Source organism: Opisthocomus hoazin, chromosome 7 (genome assembly GCF_030867145.1).
Source record: "Opisthocomus hoazin isolate bOpiHoa1 chromosome 7, bOpiHoa1.hap1, whole genome shotgun sequence".
Lineage (NCBI taxonomy): Eukaryota > Metazoa > Chordata > Aves > Opisthocomiformes > Opisthocomidae > Opisthocomus > Opisthocomus hoazin.
The window spans coordinates 31,778,228-31,793,604 of NC_134420.1; the positions used below are offsets into that span (position 1 = coordinate 31,778,228).

At 43.8% G+C, this 15,377-nt stretch overlaps 1 protein-coding gene across 7 annotated transcripts in view; it reads left to right on the forward strand.

Moving 5' to 3' along the window:
* MGA (MAX dimerization protein MGA) overlaps positions 1–12,855 on the forward strand; it is a 63,991-nt gene extending 51,136 nt beyond the window's left edge. For 5 of the 7 annotated variants that reach the window (XM_075427590.1, XM_075427593.1, XM_075427595.1 and 2 more), the window contains 7 exons: positions 586–637; positions 2,270–2,455; positions 3,151–3,262; positions 5,461–5,691; positions 6,763–6,939; positions 7,351–7,503; positions 8,232–12,855. In XM_075427590.1, the coding sequence (XP_075283705.1) occupies positions 586–637; positions 2,270–2,455; positions 3,151–3,262; positions 5,461–5,691; positions 6,763–6,939; positions 7,351–7,503; positions 8,232–9,532 (2,212 nt within the window). In that variant the 3' untranslated portion in view covers positions 9,533–12,855. Of the gene's footprint in view, positions 1–585; positions 638–2,269; positions 2,456–3,150; positions 3,263–5,460; positions 5,692–6,762; positions 6,940–7,350; positions 7,504–8,231 lie in introns of those variants that run through there. The other 2 variants (XM_075427594.1, XM_075427596.1) reach the window with 2 other exon arrangements.
* Positions 12,856–15,377: the final 2,522 nt, after the last annotated feature.

Genomic DNA, 15,377 nt, shown 5'->3' on the forward strand with positions numbered 1-15,377 from the left:
TGGTGACGTTGGTATGAATTTTGAAGATCTTTCAGAAAGAGAGGAAAAACAGATGTCATGTTTTGTAAAAAAAAAAAATAATTCTTTCAAATGTGTGTTGTTCTTTGTTTCCTCAAAGCTCCTGAGATATGAAGAAGCTATTATTATATATAAGGATGGTAATAAACGTGAGGATTTTGATTGGTTGTTCTTGGTGGGGGAGGGATTGCTCTGCCATCTGTATTGAATCTGTGGGGTGTTTTTAAAAAAGAACCAAAATGTAATTTAAAAAAAAATACTTTCTGCAGCTAACAGTCATGGCTGAATTTATTCTTTTTGACATGTAGCAAAATAGTTCGTCTTTTGCACTACGGGATAATTTTACAGCTTTCAGAACAGCTGAATTTTTTCCAGGATGATGGCATTTGAGATAAGAGCTCACTTGTTTGAGAAAGCTCAACAGTATCCTGCTTTCTTGTAGTTATACAAGGAAGAGTTAATTTCAAAGGATAAAAATGAGGAGTTCTAGGCTGTTGGAATGTAGTTAATGAGGATAGTGTGCATGAGATGAATAGTGTTGGGAAAAACTTTTTACCTTTCTTCCAGATACCATGCTCGTAATTCTTCGGATGAAAAATTATCAGAAAAACCTACAAAGGTATATGTTTGCTCTCCTCTTTCCTTTTGGTATCACACCTCCATTTTAAAGATAAACTTTCATCTTAAATGCAACTCTTAATGCGATTCACCTACCTTTTATGTATTTATGATTAAATGCAAGAAACCAAATGTGTATATGGGGGAAGGGGCTCAGTGCAAATCTCATTAAAGAAAGAGGACTGCTACTGGCATCAGTGGGTTTCAGATTCAGCTTTATGTACGGGAGGAAAATCTGCCTTTTATTAATACAATTGCTTAGGTTTTGTGTTCTTGGCATAAATAATTTTTACAGCCACATAAAGTAATGAACAACTGAGAAATATTTCAATGTGTTGAAGAAGACAGTATGTAGGATTATATATGCACAGCACAGGGCAAAGGATTTCTGAAAACAATAGTTTAAATAGTATGTGTTTAGGCAAGTTAAAGATAACGTAGAATCCTTTCAAACCAAAGCTCACTGCAATCCTTCTGAAGCTTACACTGTATTTTAGGGTGGCTTTGAAACCAGTCACTAACTGTCCATGATAACTATCTGCGATGTACTTGATGTCAGGAGCTACCTGCTGGGGTGGGATGGGGCTTTGAGGTGGGATGTGAGCCTGGTGTATGTCTTACACATTAGAGCAGACTGGTACATATGCTTTTGCCTGAGATGGAGATGAGTTCCAGGATGCTCTGACTGCCTCGCCTTCTCCATGTATTCTCCTCTCTGCCCTTGAAGTTAGGGCACGTGGCCATTCCGTGAAAGGAATCGAATGCCCAGCACAAGAGCAGATGCAGTTGCAGCCTTACTGTGCTCAGTCTGCCTGTTTCTGGAGACAGTCTTCAGGTTCCTCTTGAGACCAGCAGGAGAGTAGTCTTTCCACTGATTCACTGGGGTTTGGAGCAGATCTAAAATGATGTAAAATACTATTTAAGTATTAGTCCGTCATGAAATAAATAGCACCGTTGAACAAAACCTGTAAGACTAATGATGAAATAACAAACCTTCAGATCTGTAGAGATGAGTAATTGTCCTTATTATCTGTCAGCCTTTTTGGAAACTTAAGCAAATTCAAAATCGGAGCCTGTCTTTGACACACTCTGTTTATTGGTAGATGTCTGGGGTGATAAGTTTCAATGCTATCTTTCATATTCTTACCTACAGTGTCTCTTGGCCCCAGCCTGTATGTACCAATGAAACAAAATAGAAATCAAACTAGTTTAACTCCAGGGAAGAATTCAGGCATCCTGTATTTGGTGTGATGGTTTCCTTCATTATTAGACTTTTTTTACAAGGAAAGAACAAATTGTGGCTCAAACACACGTGATTTTGCTGTAATCCTGTGTTTTACTTAAGTAGCCTTGTATTGCAAAAAATAAAAGCTTATGAGTAGAAGAGACTGCTCATGATCTTTTCCTTTAGGGTTGATGTGATTATGTTGGTCATTCCTTGTTGGTCAGCATTTCATGCTTATTGCTTGTACTTCTGACACTGAACTTCTGTGAAGACATAACAGTAGAATAGCATGACATGAAATCTTCAGGTTTCTGTAGAAACCTTGTAAATCAGGCATGCCTTTGAACATTGTGTTTGCCATTACATTACCTTTCTTATTTAAACTGGTCAATACGGTTACTTCTCCAGCAGAAACATCATTTCTGGAAAAGAAAGGTGAAGACTCAGGCAGAAGCCTTTGCTCATTACCGCCAGACACACACAGCAAACGAGCGCCGGCGACGTAATGAAATGAGAGATCTCTTTGAAAAGTTGAAGAGAACTCTGAGGTTACACAACCTTCCCAAGGTCTCCAAATCCTACATTCTCAAGCAAGTAAGTATTATGAAGGTTAAGTGAGGAGGAGAATCATTTAATCTGGACAGAGTAATTAAGCTAGTATGAACTCTTTCAGCGAGTCCCAGTGGTACTGTGAATAGAGAACTTCCGTCACCTTTACAGGACTCTCTAGAATAAAACACTATCTGAAAGAATCTGTATTCCTGAAAGCTGAATCTTGATGCCACAGATGTGTGTTTTCAGATTAGTCCTCTCGTTGTTGTATTCTTCGTTAATTTAACTGTGGAAGATTATGTCTTAATTCCTTAGCGGTTTGCTGTGTACATCAGGCAGTTTTGAAATACATTGAAGACTCTCTTTAATGTAGGAGAAGATAGCATTTCATTAAGCATTATACTGACATTAAAAACGTGCTTGTAAAGATGTAAATGACAGGAAACAAAACATCAGCTGCAGATACGTAATTATGCTTATCAGCCATACCTTGAAATTTTGGGATAAAAGATGTTGTTTTCTCTTTAACTTTGGAGGAAGGATGAGAGAATGTTTATTTCTTTTCGGCTAGCATTTAGGGAAAGCTGACATTACATGGTACTTCACATGCTTTCACTGAGTCCTAGTTTCTCAAGATGATGAAAATGTCTGAATAAATTTTGTAAAGATTTCTGGGAAGGAATATTACTGTTTTGTGTATTACTGGTTTATAAATCAGTTCCCTGACACTTTTCTAGGCGTATGAAGAAATCCAAGGATTGACTGATCAGGCAGATAAACTTACTGGACAGAAGAACTTACTGACACGCAAACAAGACGGTTTGATTCGAAAAGTATCCACGCTTTCAGGTGAGACTGTTTTTGGATACAGACTAGCTGGAATAATGAAAGAAAAGGCTTGTAAGAGTGGGAGTGAGTGGAGTAATCCTGTGGATCCAGGTGAGTCATTCACATAAAATTTAGACTCTTGACGCCAAAGACCTGTTAAGCCCCGACTCAGCGATACACTGATCTTGCTGATAAGAACTCCTTCTGTTTTTCTTTATGCCTAAAGGAAGTGTAGAATGATCTCTGTGTGGCAAGCCACAGGCTTGAGTTCCTGTGCGTCTGGTATGCTTTAGTGTGTGTGTGAGGGGAAGTTGCTTTGTTCTGTTGTCAGTCACTGCCTGAAATGGCTTTTCTGCGCGGTGCTTCACAAGTGCACACAGCTGTCTCTGACCAGTACCAAAACCTCTGACTCCTTTGGTCAGCTTTGCAAATAACTATCCTTGTACTGCTTTTCTGGGAACTAGTGTTCATAGTGTCTAGAAGAAGGCAGTTCTGTCCATAGAACACAACTACAGTATATTCTGAGCTGCTGTCATCAAGGCGTTTCAGGACAAAACCATGTTGTATGTATTGTGTCGTTCTGCCTCATTTGGAGGTGTAGGAAGGCTCCAAAATGTGTGTGAACAAACAGAACACTGAATTATTCTTGTAATCTTGTTACTGTCTGGGAGTAAAACTAGGAGACTACCTGTGAAGTAGAAAGGAAAGATTTATGTGAATCAGTTTGTGTATATTTGAGGTACTTGTTAAAAAAAAAAAAGTCTTAATCCAGAAATGTATGATAGGCCTTTTGGGCAGACACTGAAAGCAAGTAACTTCACAGAATAGTTTTCTTATCTTTTACATTCCTAGTGAAGCACCTCAAAACTGATGAGGAAAAAATCCTCTCTCAGGAGGCTTAGTTAAATATATACTTAGTTAAAGAAAGACCATGGTGTTAGCACATAACCGCATTGACTTGTCTCCTGCTTAGTATTTATTTCAGCTTTGATCATGTTAAATTGTGTGCATCTGCAAAAAGCAAGTTATTTATAAAATCTTTTTGTTTGTTGAAGGTTACCATTTTCATGTCAATGGTAATCTGTATGTGGGTTTACCTCTAAATGTCATTTTAAGTAACAGAGTCCATTAGTCCAAGAAATTTCATACCAGGTAAAGGTAACATTTTGTCTCATAGTCATATGTTTATGATGAGGAGAGATGTGTTTTTCACAGCTGTGGGTATTTTCAAGTAGTACTTGTTCAGCAAGAGTTAGTGCTTGTCCAAGCTGATTTCTGCTCAGCAAAGTTGCAGATAAATTCTAAAATGTATGGATGTTTCTGAAGGAAAAAAAATCTTGGAATAAATAGAATCACAGAATCACAGAATAGTAGGGGTTGGAAGGGACCTCTGTGGGTCATCTAGTCCAACCCTCCTGCCGAAGCAGGGTCACCTACAGCAGGCTGCACAGGACCTTGTCCAGGCGGGTCTTGAATATCTCCAGAGAAGGAGACTCCACAGCCTCCCTGGGCAGCCTGTTCCAGTGCTCCGTCACCCTCAGAGGGAAGAAGTTCTTCCTCATCTTCAGACGGAACTTCCTGTGCCTCAGTTTGTGCCCATTGCCCCTTGTCCTGTCACTGGGCACCACTGAAAAGAGCTTGGCCCCATCCTCCTGACACCCACCCTTCAGATATTTGTAGGCATTTATGAGATCCCCTCTCAGCCTTCTCTTCTTCAGGCTGAACAAGCCCAGCTCCCTCAGCCTCTCCTTGTAGGGGAGATGTTCCAGTCCCCTCATCATCCTTGTAGCCCTCCGCTGGACTCTCTCCAGTAGCTCTTCATCTTTCTTGAACTGGGGAGCCCAGAACTGGACACAGTACTCCAGATGAGGCCTCACCAGGGCAGTGTAGAGGGGAAGGAGAACCTCCCTCGTCCTGCTGGCCACACTCTTCTTGATGCACCCCAGCATCCCATTGGCTTTCTTGGCAGCCAGGGCACACTGCTGGCTCATGGTTAACCTGTCGTCCACCAGGACGCCCAGGTCCCTCTCTGCAGAGCTGCTAATACGTAATGACTTCCCTCGGTTATTAAGTATAGTATTTATTTGGTGGGGTGGTGGTTATCTATTGTACAGTAGCTGAATGGTGTCAACTCAATAGATTTTTAGTTCTGTCTTCAGCTCTTTAGTTTTGGAAAGAGAGTTTGAAGATATGTTGACTCTCTGATAATTTTTCTGTAGGGAAGACAGAAGAGGTTGTCCTGAAGAAGCTAGAATATATTTATGCCAAACAAAAAGCAGTAGAAGCACAAAAGAAGAAAGAAGCTGAGCCAGAGGAACCTGTTGTAACCTCAACTGCTAGCACACAGCGAGAAGTATCTGCTGCTCCCTCCAGAGAGCTGCCCCAAATCGCTATGACAAATAGAAGAGGCAAGCCATTGATACTTGCCAGAAAAGGAGTCCGTGCCACAGGTGGGCTAAAAGCAATGCACGTTTCCGATAAAGGGGAGACAGACGTTGAAGCAGCACCCCATGGGAGGGCAAAATGCTATCCTGCTTGTGCAGGCAACTTCATTCTTGAAGCAGAATTGAGTATAGGACCAAGAAGTATCCATCCGATAGGTGTGGAAACCATTTGTTTTCAATAAGGATGAGACCACTACTGAGGTCTTCAGATGAATGTGACTTTCGAGTTTCAGAATGATGGGAAGTAAATTCCTATGAAGCTTTTGTGTCATGGAGTTCCACTGCAATCCTGCAGTAACTCCTGAGAATCAAAAGTGGTGGTTCTGCTGACTCAGAACCTGAAGCTTAACCCCTGGAATACTGGAGTTGCTAGAATAGATTCAGTTTTTAAAACATCCCTCCCCAAACAAGCTAGCTCTCAAGGTGGTGGAAGTCTTGCTCTTAATTTAAGTGACAGAATTGTCAGATGCTTGAGAATTTTTTTGGAGCTGAGAGCTTGTGGAGAAGTATTAGGTGTTTATGGAGACTTTTGCACCATAAATATAGGAAGGAACAAAAGAATAGCAGAAGTCCAGACTTTCATGGTAGTACCACTATAACCCTCTGTAAGGATCTGGTGATGTTTCTTATTTCAGTAATAATAAACAGACCTTACCTGAAGTGGTCTTGGGCTTTTATAAACATCCGATCATTCTGGTTTCCCAAGCCTGATTTTTGCCCAGTCCTGGGGAAGTTTAGCATCAGAATTGGGATGTGGTGAGAGATCTGCCTGCCTTTCTTTGGGCTGAACAAGCCCCCTTTGTAATTTCAGCAAGACTGCTTTGATCGGGATGCCATTCTGGAGAGTTAGGATTGTTACACTGCAGGAAGGGATAGTACAGACTCAGGCTCTAGCTATGCAGGTGAGGTTCCTGGAGCCTGCATAGCTTCTGCAGCAGCTTTGTAATCTAGGGCTTGTAAACCTGCTATCTGGAGTTCATTCCGCAACTGTGCTTAACACTGGATCACAGGATGTCATTTGCCATCAAGGGTGCTATGCCAGAATACATTACGGATGTACATATTTCTTTTTTACAGAGGACACCTCATCCTCTCTTACACTAACTGCTGCAAGCCTAGTGATGACCCCACAGGGGCAGGTGCTTACGCTGAAGAGCCCACTGGTACCAGGGCAGGTAGCAGCTGTTCCTTCTACACTACTGCAAGCTGAATTAAAGCCTCAAGCTGTCAGTACTACCATGACAGCGCAATCAGGTACGATTGTGTGAGAACATGTTAATGAAAATTGTTGTAATGCTGCGTGTAGATGTGCATAGCAGTTTACCAAGTAACATGTGATTTAGTTTTTGCTTTAATTTTTCATTTTACAACTTAACTGAGGTAGAACCTGACTCTTGATAAGAGAGGTTTGATATAATTACCTCAAACTATCAGTTTATCAACAGGTAAGTAAAATTTTCGCTATTCTCAAATCAGGGAAACATAGGAAAGGTATCTTAATGACCTAATCAATCTATATTTCTATTTTTTTACCACTTTCAGATGGTATTACAGTGTAAAGTCTTGCCTAGAAGTGCAAGGCTCTTATTTTTCAGGCTTAGTGGAGTATCTGAAAGGCTCTTCTTTCCACCTCACACACCCCCCCTTCCCCTTTTCTTGGATAAGGTATTGCTTCTGTGGTGATTCAGCTGCCAGGATCAACAGTTCCTGTTCAAGTAAAAGGAATCCTTACTAACTCCACCATTCCCATTACACTGTCAACTGTTGCTGGAAACCCAGTGCCCCCAACGGTAGTATCTGCTGCAGAGCCCCATCCAGGTAGGCTCTTTATTTTTCATGGATCTTTTTGCTTGCATGCAGGGAACATTGTCCTTGCAAAAATGAAGGTAAATTGTTTTCTCACTATGAAGTAATGATAGGTATTATTGTCTGGGTAATCAAAGAAAATCACTATTAAGTGTTTTGAACGGTTCAGAGGGGCCTCTAGGGGATTATAGATGAGAGCTTTTTAACTTTGCCTCACTGAGCATCCTTGCCACACACTTTCTGCTTCATTGTAGTCATTTGGTCATAATGAAAAAGGAAAGTTCACTTCAGATTTGGGGCTGGGAAAAATCTGGGTGCTGTAAGTAGGAAACTGCTTGGAGGCAAACAGTAAGTAATCATGTAGTCAACGAAATGCCTCTCTAGTATTGTGCACAAAACCAGTGTTGCAAAATGTGAGCATAAAAGTAAAGTATGAAGAAACAGTAAGGGAGAAAATTGTTACTCTCTTTTCCTTGTGCATCACCATCAGAATTGTCAGCATTACAGTTACTTGCAGTTACGCCAGCCTGCTGAAGGGAGGGACTGGGGAAATGGTTCTGGGATAATAGATGTGGAGCTTGCTTCTGTTCTACAAGTCAAAAGTTAAGCAATTAGTGTTTTAAGGCTTCACTAACAGTTTAAATTGAGAGAGACCTGAGAGTGAGCAAATTACATGTAACTAGGGGTTGTCCTGCAGTTAGCATGGATCCTGATGGATGCTGTTTTGTTTGGTTTTGCAGAAAGTGAAGATTCATTCATGATGCCAAAGATTGTTAATGTAACATCACTGGCTGCCGAGGGAAACATGAATCTAAACCTGAACAGAAACAAAGATTCTAATATAACAACAGCTGCAGGTACTCAGGCTTCTGAGGAATCCTTGGTTGCAGCACCGCTTGAAAGTAGGAAGAGTGATAGCATCGTTTCAGAAGAAAAAGCCAAACCGTGTCCTGGAGACAGTGGCGGAGATGGACGAAATACCACAGGTCCCACAAAAGCTGTCTTTGAAAATAAAGATGGGTTTCCACAGCTCCGGAACGTGTCGTGTACAAAAGAACCTCTAGAGTCCCTTAGCAAAAAGGCCTGCATTGGTGAGTTTGTAGGAAGCCAAGCCAGGAGGAAGGACAGTGATCCTGGAGGGGAAAGATCAAAATCTAAAGAACTGCCATTCCGCAAGCTGCAGATCAAAGATTCCAGGATAGAAATGGAATTGAGGAAAGTAGCATCTGCAATGGAGGAGGCAGAACTGGATGCAAGTGAGTTACTGAGCAGCATTGAGGAGGGTGATGACACTGATGAAACCCTCACGTCCCTGCTCAATGAGATTGCCTTCCTCAATCAGCAGTTGAACGATGATGCTTCAGCTATGTCAGAACTGCCCAGCACGCTAAACTCGGATTTCTCTCATGAGGACACGGAAGCTCGCCAGGGAACAGCCAGTGATCTCACCACCGCGGATGGATCTTCCTTCCAGTTTGGCCATTTGGGAGGCAGTTTTAAGGATCTTTCTGAAGTTCCAGGGGCTGGTGGCTCTATAAGCCCTCTCCTGCTGCACCTGGAAGATGATGACCTTACTGATGGGGACAAGAATTCTGGGGAGCCTTCATCTGAAGCAGATGTTTTAAAGATAGTAATAGGTGCTGAAACAAAGGATCCACTGCCCAATCTGTCTGTCACCAGTGGTGGGAATGGCAAAACCGTAACAACCTTGGCAGAGACCACTAATGTGACTCCACCGGTGTTGCAGATGAAAACTAATCCAGAAGCTACTAACGCTGACACTTTGTGGAGGCCCATGCCCAAGCTGGCACCGCTTGGCTTAAAAGTGGCAAGCCTGCCAGTGGACTCAGAAGGGCAGAGTAATAAAGTGATGCCCTTATTGGCACCTGTAGCCACAAAACTGGCACCCAGTGGGGTAAAAACTTCGTTACCTGCCACAGTTCAAGAAGGACAGGATAACATAGCGATGCCCACATTGGCACCTGTGGTTACGAAACTGAATAGTGCTGGGACCTTGCCCTCAAATACAGCAGGCAAATAAATGCATATATTTTTTATCGGAGACTGGAATGGAGATCTGGGGCAGTGTGAGCCAGTGTCGGAGTTCAGCATCCTCCCTTGTCTGCAACGCTTATTTTCTGTATGGCATCAGCACGCTGTTCATCTGAGGGCAGGCCCCAAACTGAGAAATAAGTGCTATGAAACTTTAAGCATGTTGACGTATTTTTACCTCACTGTTGTATTCTGGGTCTTCTTCCCCTTCACAAAACAAGGAAGATGATCTATAACCATTGCTGGGCACATGGTATCCTTCCAAAATTGGGTCTTTCACAGAAATACTTTGTCAGAGGACTTAGAAACCTAGGCTATTGAAAGAGATTTCTCCCCCTCCTCGTCCCTGTCCCCCCCCAGTAGGAAGGCTTCTGTCTTGTTGGGGAAAAAAATCTGAATTACTTGGTTTTGTACCAGGCAAATTATCTATGCAGAAATGGGATTATTCATACTTGCTGGTTTTAATGTTTGCAGAATATGATGAATGTGCAGAAATGGGATTGAGGCTACTCTCAAACTTGTTACCTAGAGCAGCGGAAGGGAAATCTGAGACTGCAGAGGGCTGAAGTGAAAAGTTTTTGTTCTTTGGTGCTAGATAGTTCTCTGGCAGAGACTCTTTTTAGGAGTTTATGCACAGAAGATTTTAATAAAGATCTATAACTCTTACTACATGGGGAGGAAAATGATATTTCCCAGTGTAATTAGAAGTAGGACAGTATGTTAACTTTAGTAAAACTACTAAAAAGAAAAAAAAAACCCAAACAAAAAAACTTTTGGCTCCTGTCCCTATACAAATACCTGCTCCTTTGATGCTTAGGGCATCTGGAAGGAAAAAATTACAGAGAGTAGAAAGAAATTTGGGCACCCTGTTGCTACATCTTTAAATACATTGCTGAAGTAGCTTGAGTGTTTTCCCAGATCTTGTTTCCTTTCCTCCTGTCATTCTTCAAGATGTGTTTGGTGGCTAGGAATGTTGATAGGAAGTGTTGCTTCATAAAAATACAGAACGCTTTCAGGACTGTTGTAGCCTAGCATAAATGAGCGAGGTGTATATGTGAATGTATATATGAAAATATGTGTATATCTTTCCCAACCTTCCATTTCTTTATAAATTCAGGAAAGGTACTCAGAGGTTTCTCACTGCATTTGCACAAACTGTGTATAGCAAAAAAAAAAGTCAACAAAAATGCTCATTACCAGGGAAACAGGGCAGTATTGAATCACAAGATGTATTTTTTATTCTTCTCTGCCACTGCTTACTCAGTAACTTGTAGGTACTCTTCACTGTTCAGCTGTTGGATGTGAAGGGCCTACAGACTGTAAAGATATTTATATTTTTGTACACAATTTTTGTTTTCATAGTTTTTTTGACAGATGAAATTTTCAGCCTAGGAGAGATGATTTGTTAATGAGTGTATACACAATCTTTTCCTATCAAGTTTGTAAATATGAGCTATGGTGCGCTTGAGGGGCTTCTTAACTGCTCCAAAAAGGTAAAAAACGTTGCCGTGAAAATCATACAGAATTTGGTGGTGCGTTTTGCTTTATGTTTAGGAATGTAACCCTCTGTCTTACTGTTCCGGCAACAGCAGCTGGGTTCTCCTCCCCCCCCCCCCCCCCCCCTCCAATTCCTCATCTTTGGTGACGTGGTAATGCAGGAATCCTATCTCTGCGGCACTGAGGCTGTGCAGGTGTTGAGAGTGATGTTCTTCCACACTTGGGGAGCAGCGTTTGTACACGGCGCAGCTGTACGCCCTGTTGAGTAAGCTGCGTCTTCTGGAGCTGTGTCTAGGTCAGATTCTCCAGAGGCTACATGTACCTTGGGTGTTCCCTCGTCTTTTTGGTGATTTTACACTGTGCTGCGGAGGAGAGAAGCCCTTCAAGCTCGGTATGAGTAAAGTTACTCCAGAGCCTACATAAAAAAGATTCTTCACCTGGCCATTCTAAATGGTGTGTTTTAAAGCAGTTACATACAACTCTCTGTTGCCTTTTTGCATACTTACTGTTGTAATATTTGATACAAGTCCTGTATTAGTGATTTGGACAAGAGAGCATAGGTCAGCACGAGAGTCATGTAGGGTCTTACAGTTGTCACTGAATGCTTTAGAAAAGGGACTTTACAATATGAGTAAGTATTTAGACGTACATTGATGATTACTAAAGAATTTTAACTTTATTTTAAACTAGTGGAAATCTGGAGTAACTAAACTAGTTTAGTAGCACTACATCAGACTTAAAGTTATTTACCTGGGAATCTGGTTCTGAGCATTTCTAATAGGCTGAAGTTGCTTATTTTTTTACCTGTGGCAGTTTGTTTTGCCAACAGATTTCATTCCTCCTACCAGTGAAACGGCAACCAGAACTGTGCTGCGATTCCTTTCAAATTCTGAATCACTGACCTTTCTTTCTGCACCCCATTCTTTTATGGTTCTAAATGGCTACTTTTAATTACAGAATTGTGTGCTAATTGTATCTGAACACTTTTTAAAAATATTTGTGCTTTGCACACTTCTGTGGGACAGAGAAAGCTGTAACATGAAAACCATTCAAATATTATCTGAAACAAATGCTGTACTTGTGAGGATGTTTTGTCCATTATCAAGGTAACGGAAAATGCCTGGATGTATTTACTGTTTGGCATTGGGCAGTAAGGAATTTTACTGCAATAAAAATGTACTGTGTAAAGATGACAGCAAAAATTTTTGGTTCGTGAACACGATTACTAAATTAACTAAGAACAGACCTCAAATTTGGCTGCAAAAAGTGGTAGTTGGTGCAGTTCCAGGAAGGACCTATGACGGGTTCTACCAAGCAACAAAGCACGTTGGAAATGCTCTTAGTTCTTACTCTCCTTGTTGCACCGTCTTGTGTCTGCAGCTTCATATTTTGCTGCAAATTTAAATGCTCTTTCACTCTGCCCTCAAGCTCCCATTGGTTTGGAACAAACCTTTTAAAAATTATATATGCTGTTTTTTGAGGCAATAATGCAAGAGTATGACATGTAATAAAAAGATTTTAGAATTGGGAGAACAAAGGAAACCCCTGCAAGGCGCACATTCTCACTAGACCAAGAGACCTGGAGATTTTCTTTGTTTTTTACACATCTGTAAATAGACTGGAATGTTTTTAAGAATATAATGAAATGTCAGATTTAGCTTTTTTCCTTTTATATATTAAAATATATCTTTCCCTCTTTTCTGCTTTTGAAAAAATGATATTTTTGTAGAAATCTAACAGTACAGGACTCTTAAATAACTGTATGTGAGGGACAAAGTGTAAAACTAAAATAAACCAATGGAGGTCAACTAGAAACTGGCTTTGAAAGTTTTTTTTATGGGAGGGAGAGGGAGCAGAAGTGATGTGGTGGCGTGCTGCTGGTGACACCTGGCATCGGACCTGAGCAAATGACACACAGGTGTGCTGTGAGGCACAAGGTTTGGCAGCGCAGACATCTGGGTTCTGGTTTGAGTAACCAAACAGCTCGGAGGAGATTTCTCCATTTAGTCTTGAGCATTGTGCAGGAAATGTTGTTGGTCGTAAAAAGGACTTTTGACTTGCTAAATGCAGAAAAGGTATGGAAGGGGCTTCATTTTCACCAAAATGCATCTTAAGCAGGAAGCCAATGGGGTTAACATTTGATCATGGCATAAACAGGAAAAAAAAACCCCAACAGCTGAAGATTCAGTCCACATAGAATCCCTCTCCAGTCTCCCTCCCTCAGCCTTAGGTCAGTGCTTTGTATCTGTTTCCTTTAGAGAACCTGTGCAACACAGCGGTCGTCGTGGGAACAAGTCCGAAGATCTGCCTCCAAGTGAGGCGTCAGAGGAGATGCTATTTTAGACTAAATAGACAAAATGCCTGTGACAAAGCACCATCTATTGCTGCCCTATCCATCAAATGGATGGTAACATACTTGCTAAACAGTTTGGTTTGTTTGTTTTGTTTTTTTTTTAAAGTAGTAAATATCTACAAGTGAGCAAGTCTGACTTTGTATCTTCCTCTTAAAAAAAAAAAAAACTCTTACAGGAGAGAATGAATAAAACTGGGTGATACAGTCAGGTAATGTATTTTTGAAAACTTTTGATTAAACCCTTCAGCAAGGCCTCATCCTATGACTCCTTAACATAAGGGGTAAAGTTACTTCTTGGAATAGAAGGGAGCATTAGGTGTGAAGTGTATCTGGACAGGCTTGCAGTGGAAGGAGCCTTGGATCAATGAAGTCCCGTGGTGATCTGGCCCTCTGTTTTCCAGCGTATTCACTGTGTTCTCGGTGAGAAGGCGTGGTTAACACTGCCGTCTGCTCCGTCATTCCTGTCCATGCGGACCTTGTCTTGCCTCAGCTGCACCTTTGCCATCAGCCTCGGGTCTTTTGGGAGCTGGGGGCCCGCGAGAGGTGACAGCTCTTTTGGAGGTTCCCCCCTCTTCAGCTCCAAAGAGAATTCCACCCCAGAAAGATGTGGAGTCTCTGCTCGTCCCGGGAGTCTTTTCTGAGGAGCCCGACAGCACCAGCTGCCCCGCGGCGTCCCGACCAGCCGCCCAGGCTGCCTTACCGCTAACCCCAATTCACCGCACCGGCAGACCCGGACGCCCGGCCCCTGCCCTCCCGTTCCCGCCGGACCGCTCCCCGCTCCGGCGGCCTTCGCTTGCCCGGGCCGCCGTGCGCCCCGAGCGCTCCCCGGCTCTGGTCGCTCCGGGCCACGGCCGTGGGCCCGGCTCTCCCCGCCGCGCTCCGGCCGGGCTGCGGCCTCCCGCCCGCCGCCGGGGGGCGCCCCTCGCCAGGGCCGCGCCTTGCGCCCTGGCCTGGGACCGGGCAGCCAAAGGGCGGCTGAGCAAAGCCGGGCGAGCCCGAGCCCCGCGCCGTTTTCAGCGGCTCTCGGCTGTGATCAGCTCCTCGGGCGCCCGCTGCGCGACACAGCTCTCCCCGGCTCCTCCTGAGCCGCTCCTGGCCAGCCAGGCCCGCGGGGCTGCCCCTGCGCCTCCGCAGAGCGTCTGGGCGAGGGCTGGAGGCCGGCGCCAGTGGTGGGCTCCGAGCGCGGTGGGGTGCGGGGTGCCTCACGCCGCCGAGGTGCCACAGGACCTGCAAAACGGGCTCTGTGTCCCTGGACACTGGGATCCGGTCGTACGTGATCGTTATGAGAAAAAAAAATTAAAATAACCTCAGTGTTATCACCGATCAGCTTCAAAAAGTGGGGCCGGAGCTCGTCCTCAAACGCGAGGAGCTGAAGGGGAGGATGAGCACGTGACAGAAGCTCGCTGGTCTCCGGAACAGCGCGACGCATTTTCAGCCCGCGGGGACTGGGTGACGGACGGCCCCACCCTTCCCCTGGACCTTCTGCATCACGAAAATGCGACCAAAGGCATTTTCAGTTCGCCGCTCCATGGTGGTTCTGACTAACAAGAGGCCTGCTAGCGGAATTGGAGCAGCTTCATGGGCGTTTTTAGGATGGCACACCACTGTTCCTCCAGGTGTTTTTAGGATGGCACGCCGCTGTTCCTCCGAAGGGCTGAGAACGGCCGTTGCCGCAGCACGTGTCGCCGCAGCCTTCTGCTGCACGCCTGGCCGGCATTTCCCGCAGCAGCACGAGGAGAAGGGTGGGTCTGTGCTGGAGGTGGTGGCGAGACGAAACAAGGGAAGTCACCGCCAGCTCTTGCACCGCCCGTCCTGCGGTGCTCTGCGGGCTGGGCCCCCACGGAGGAGCTGCACAGGCTGCTCTTGGCCTGAGGGGCTGGTGCTCCTCTTCCTCCCCTTCTTCTACCAGTCCTTCTGCCTGCACAGGCCTGGACCTCTGAGTCCCCATCTTCTGCACAAGGAAAAGGGGCTCAGACCCTGCAGC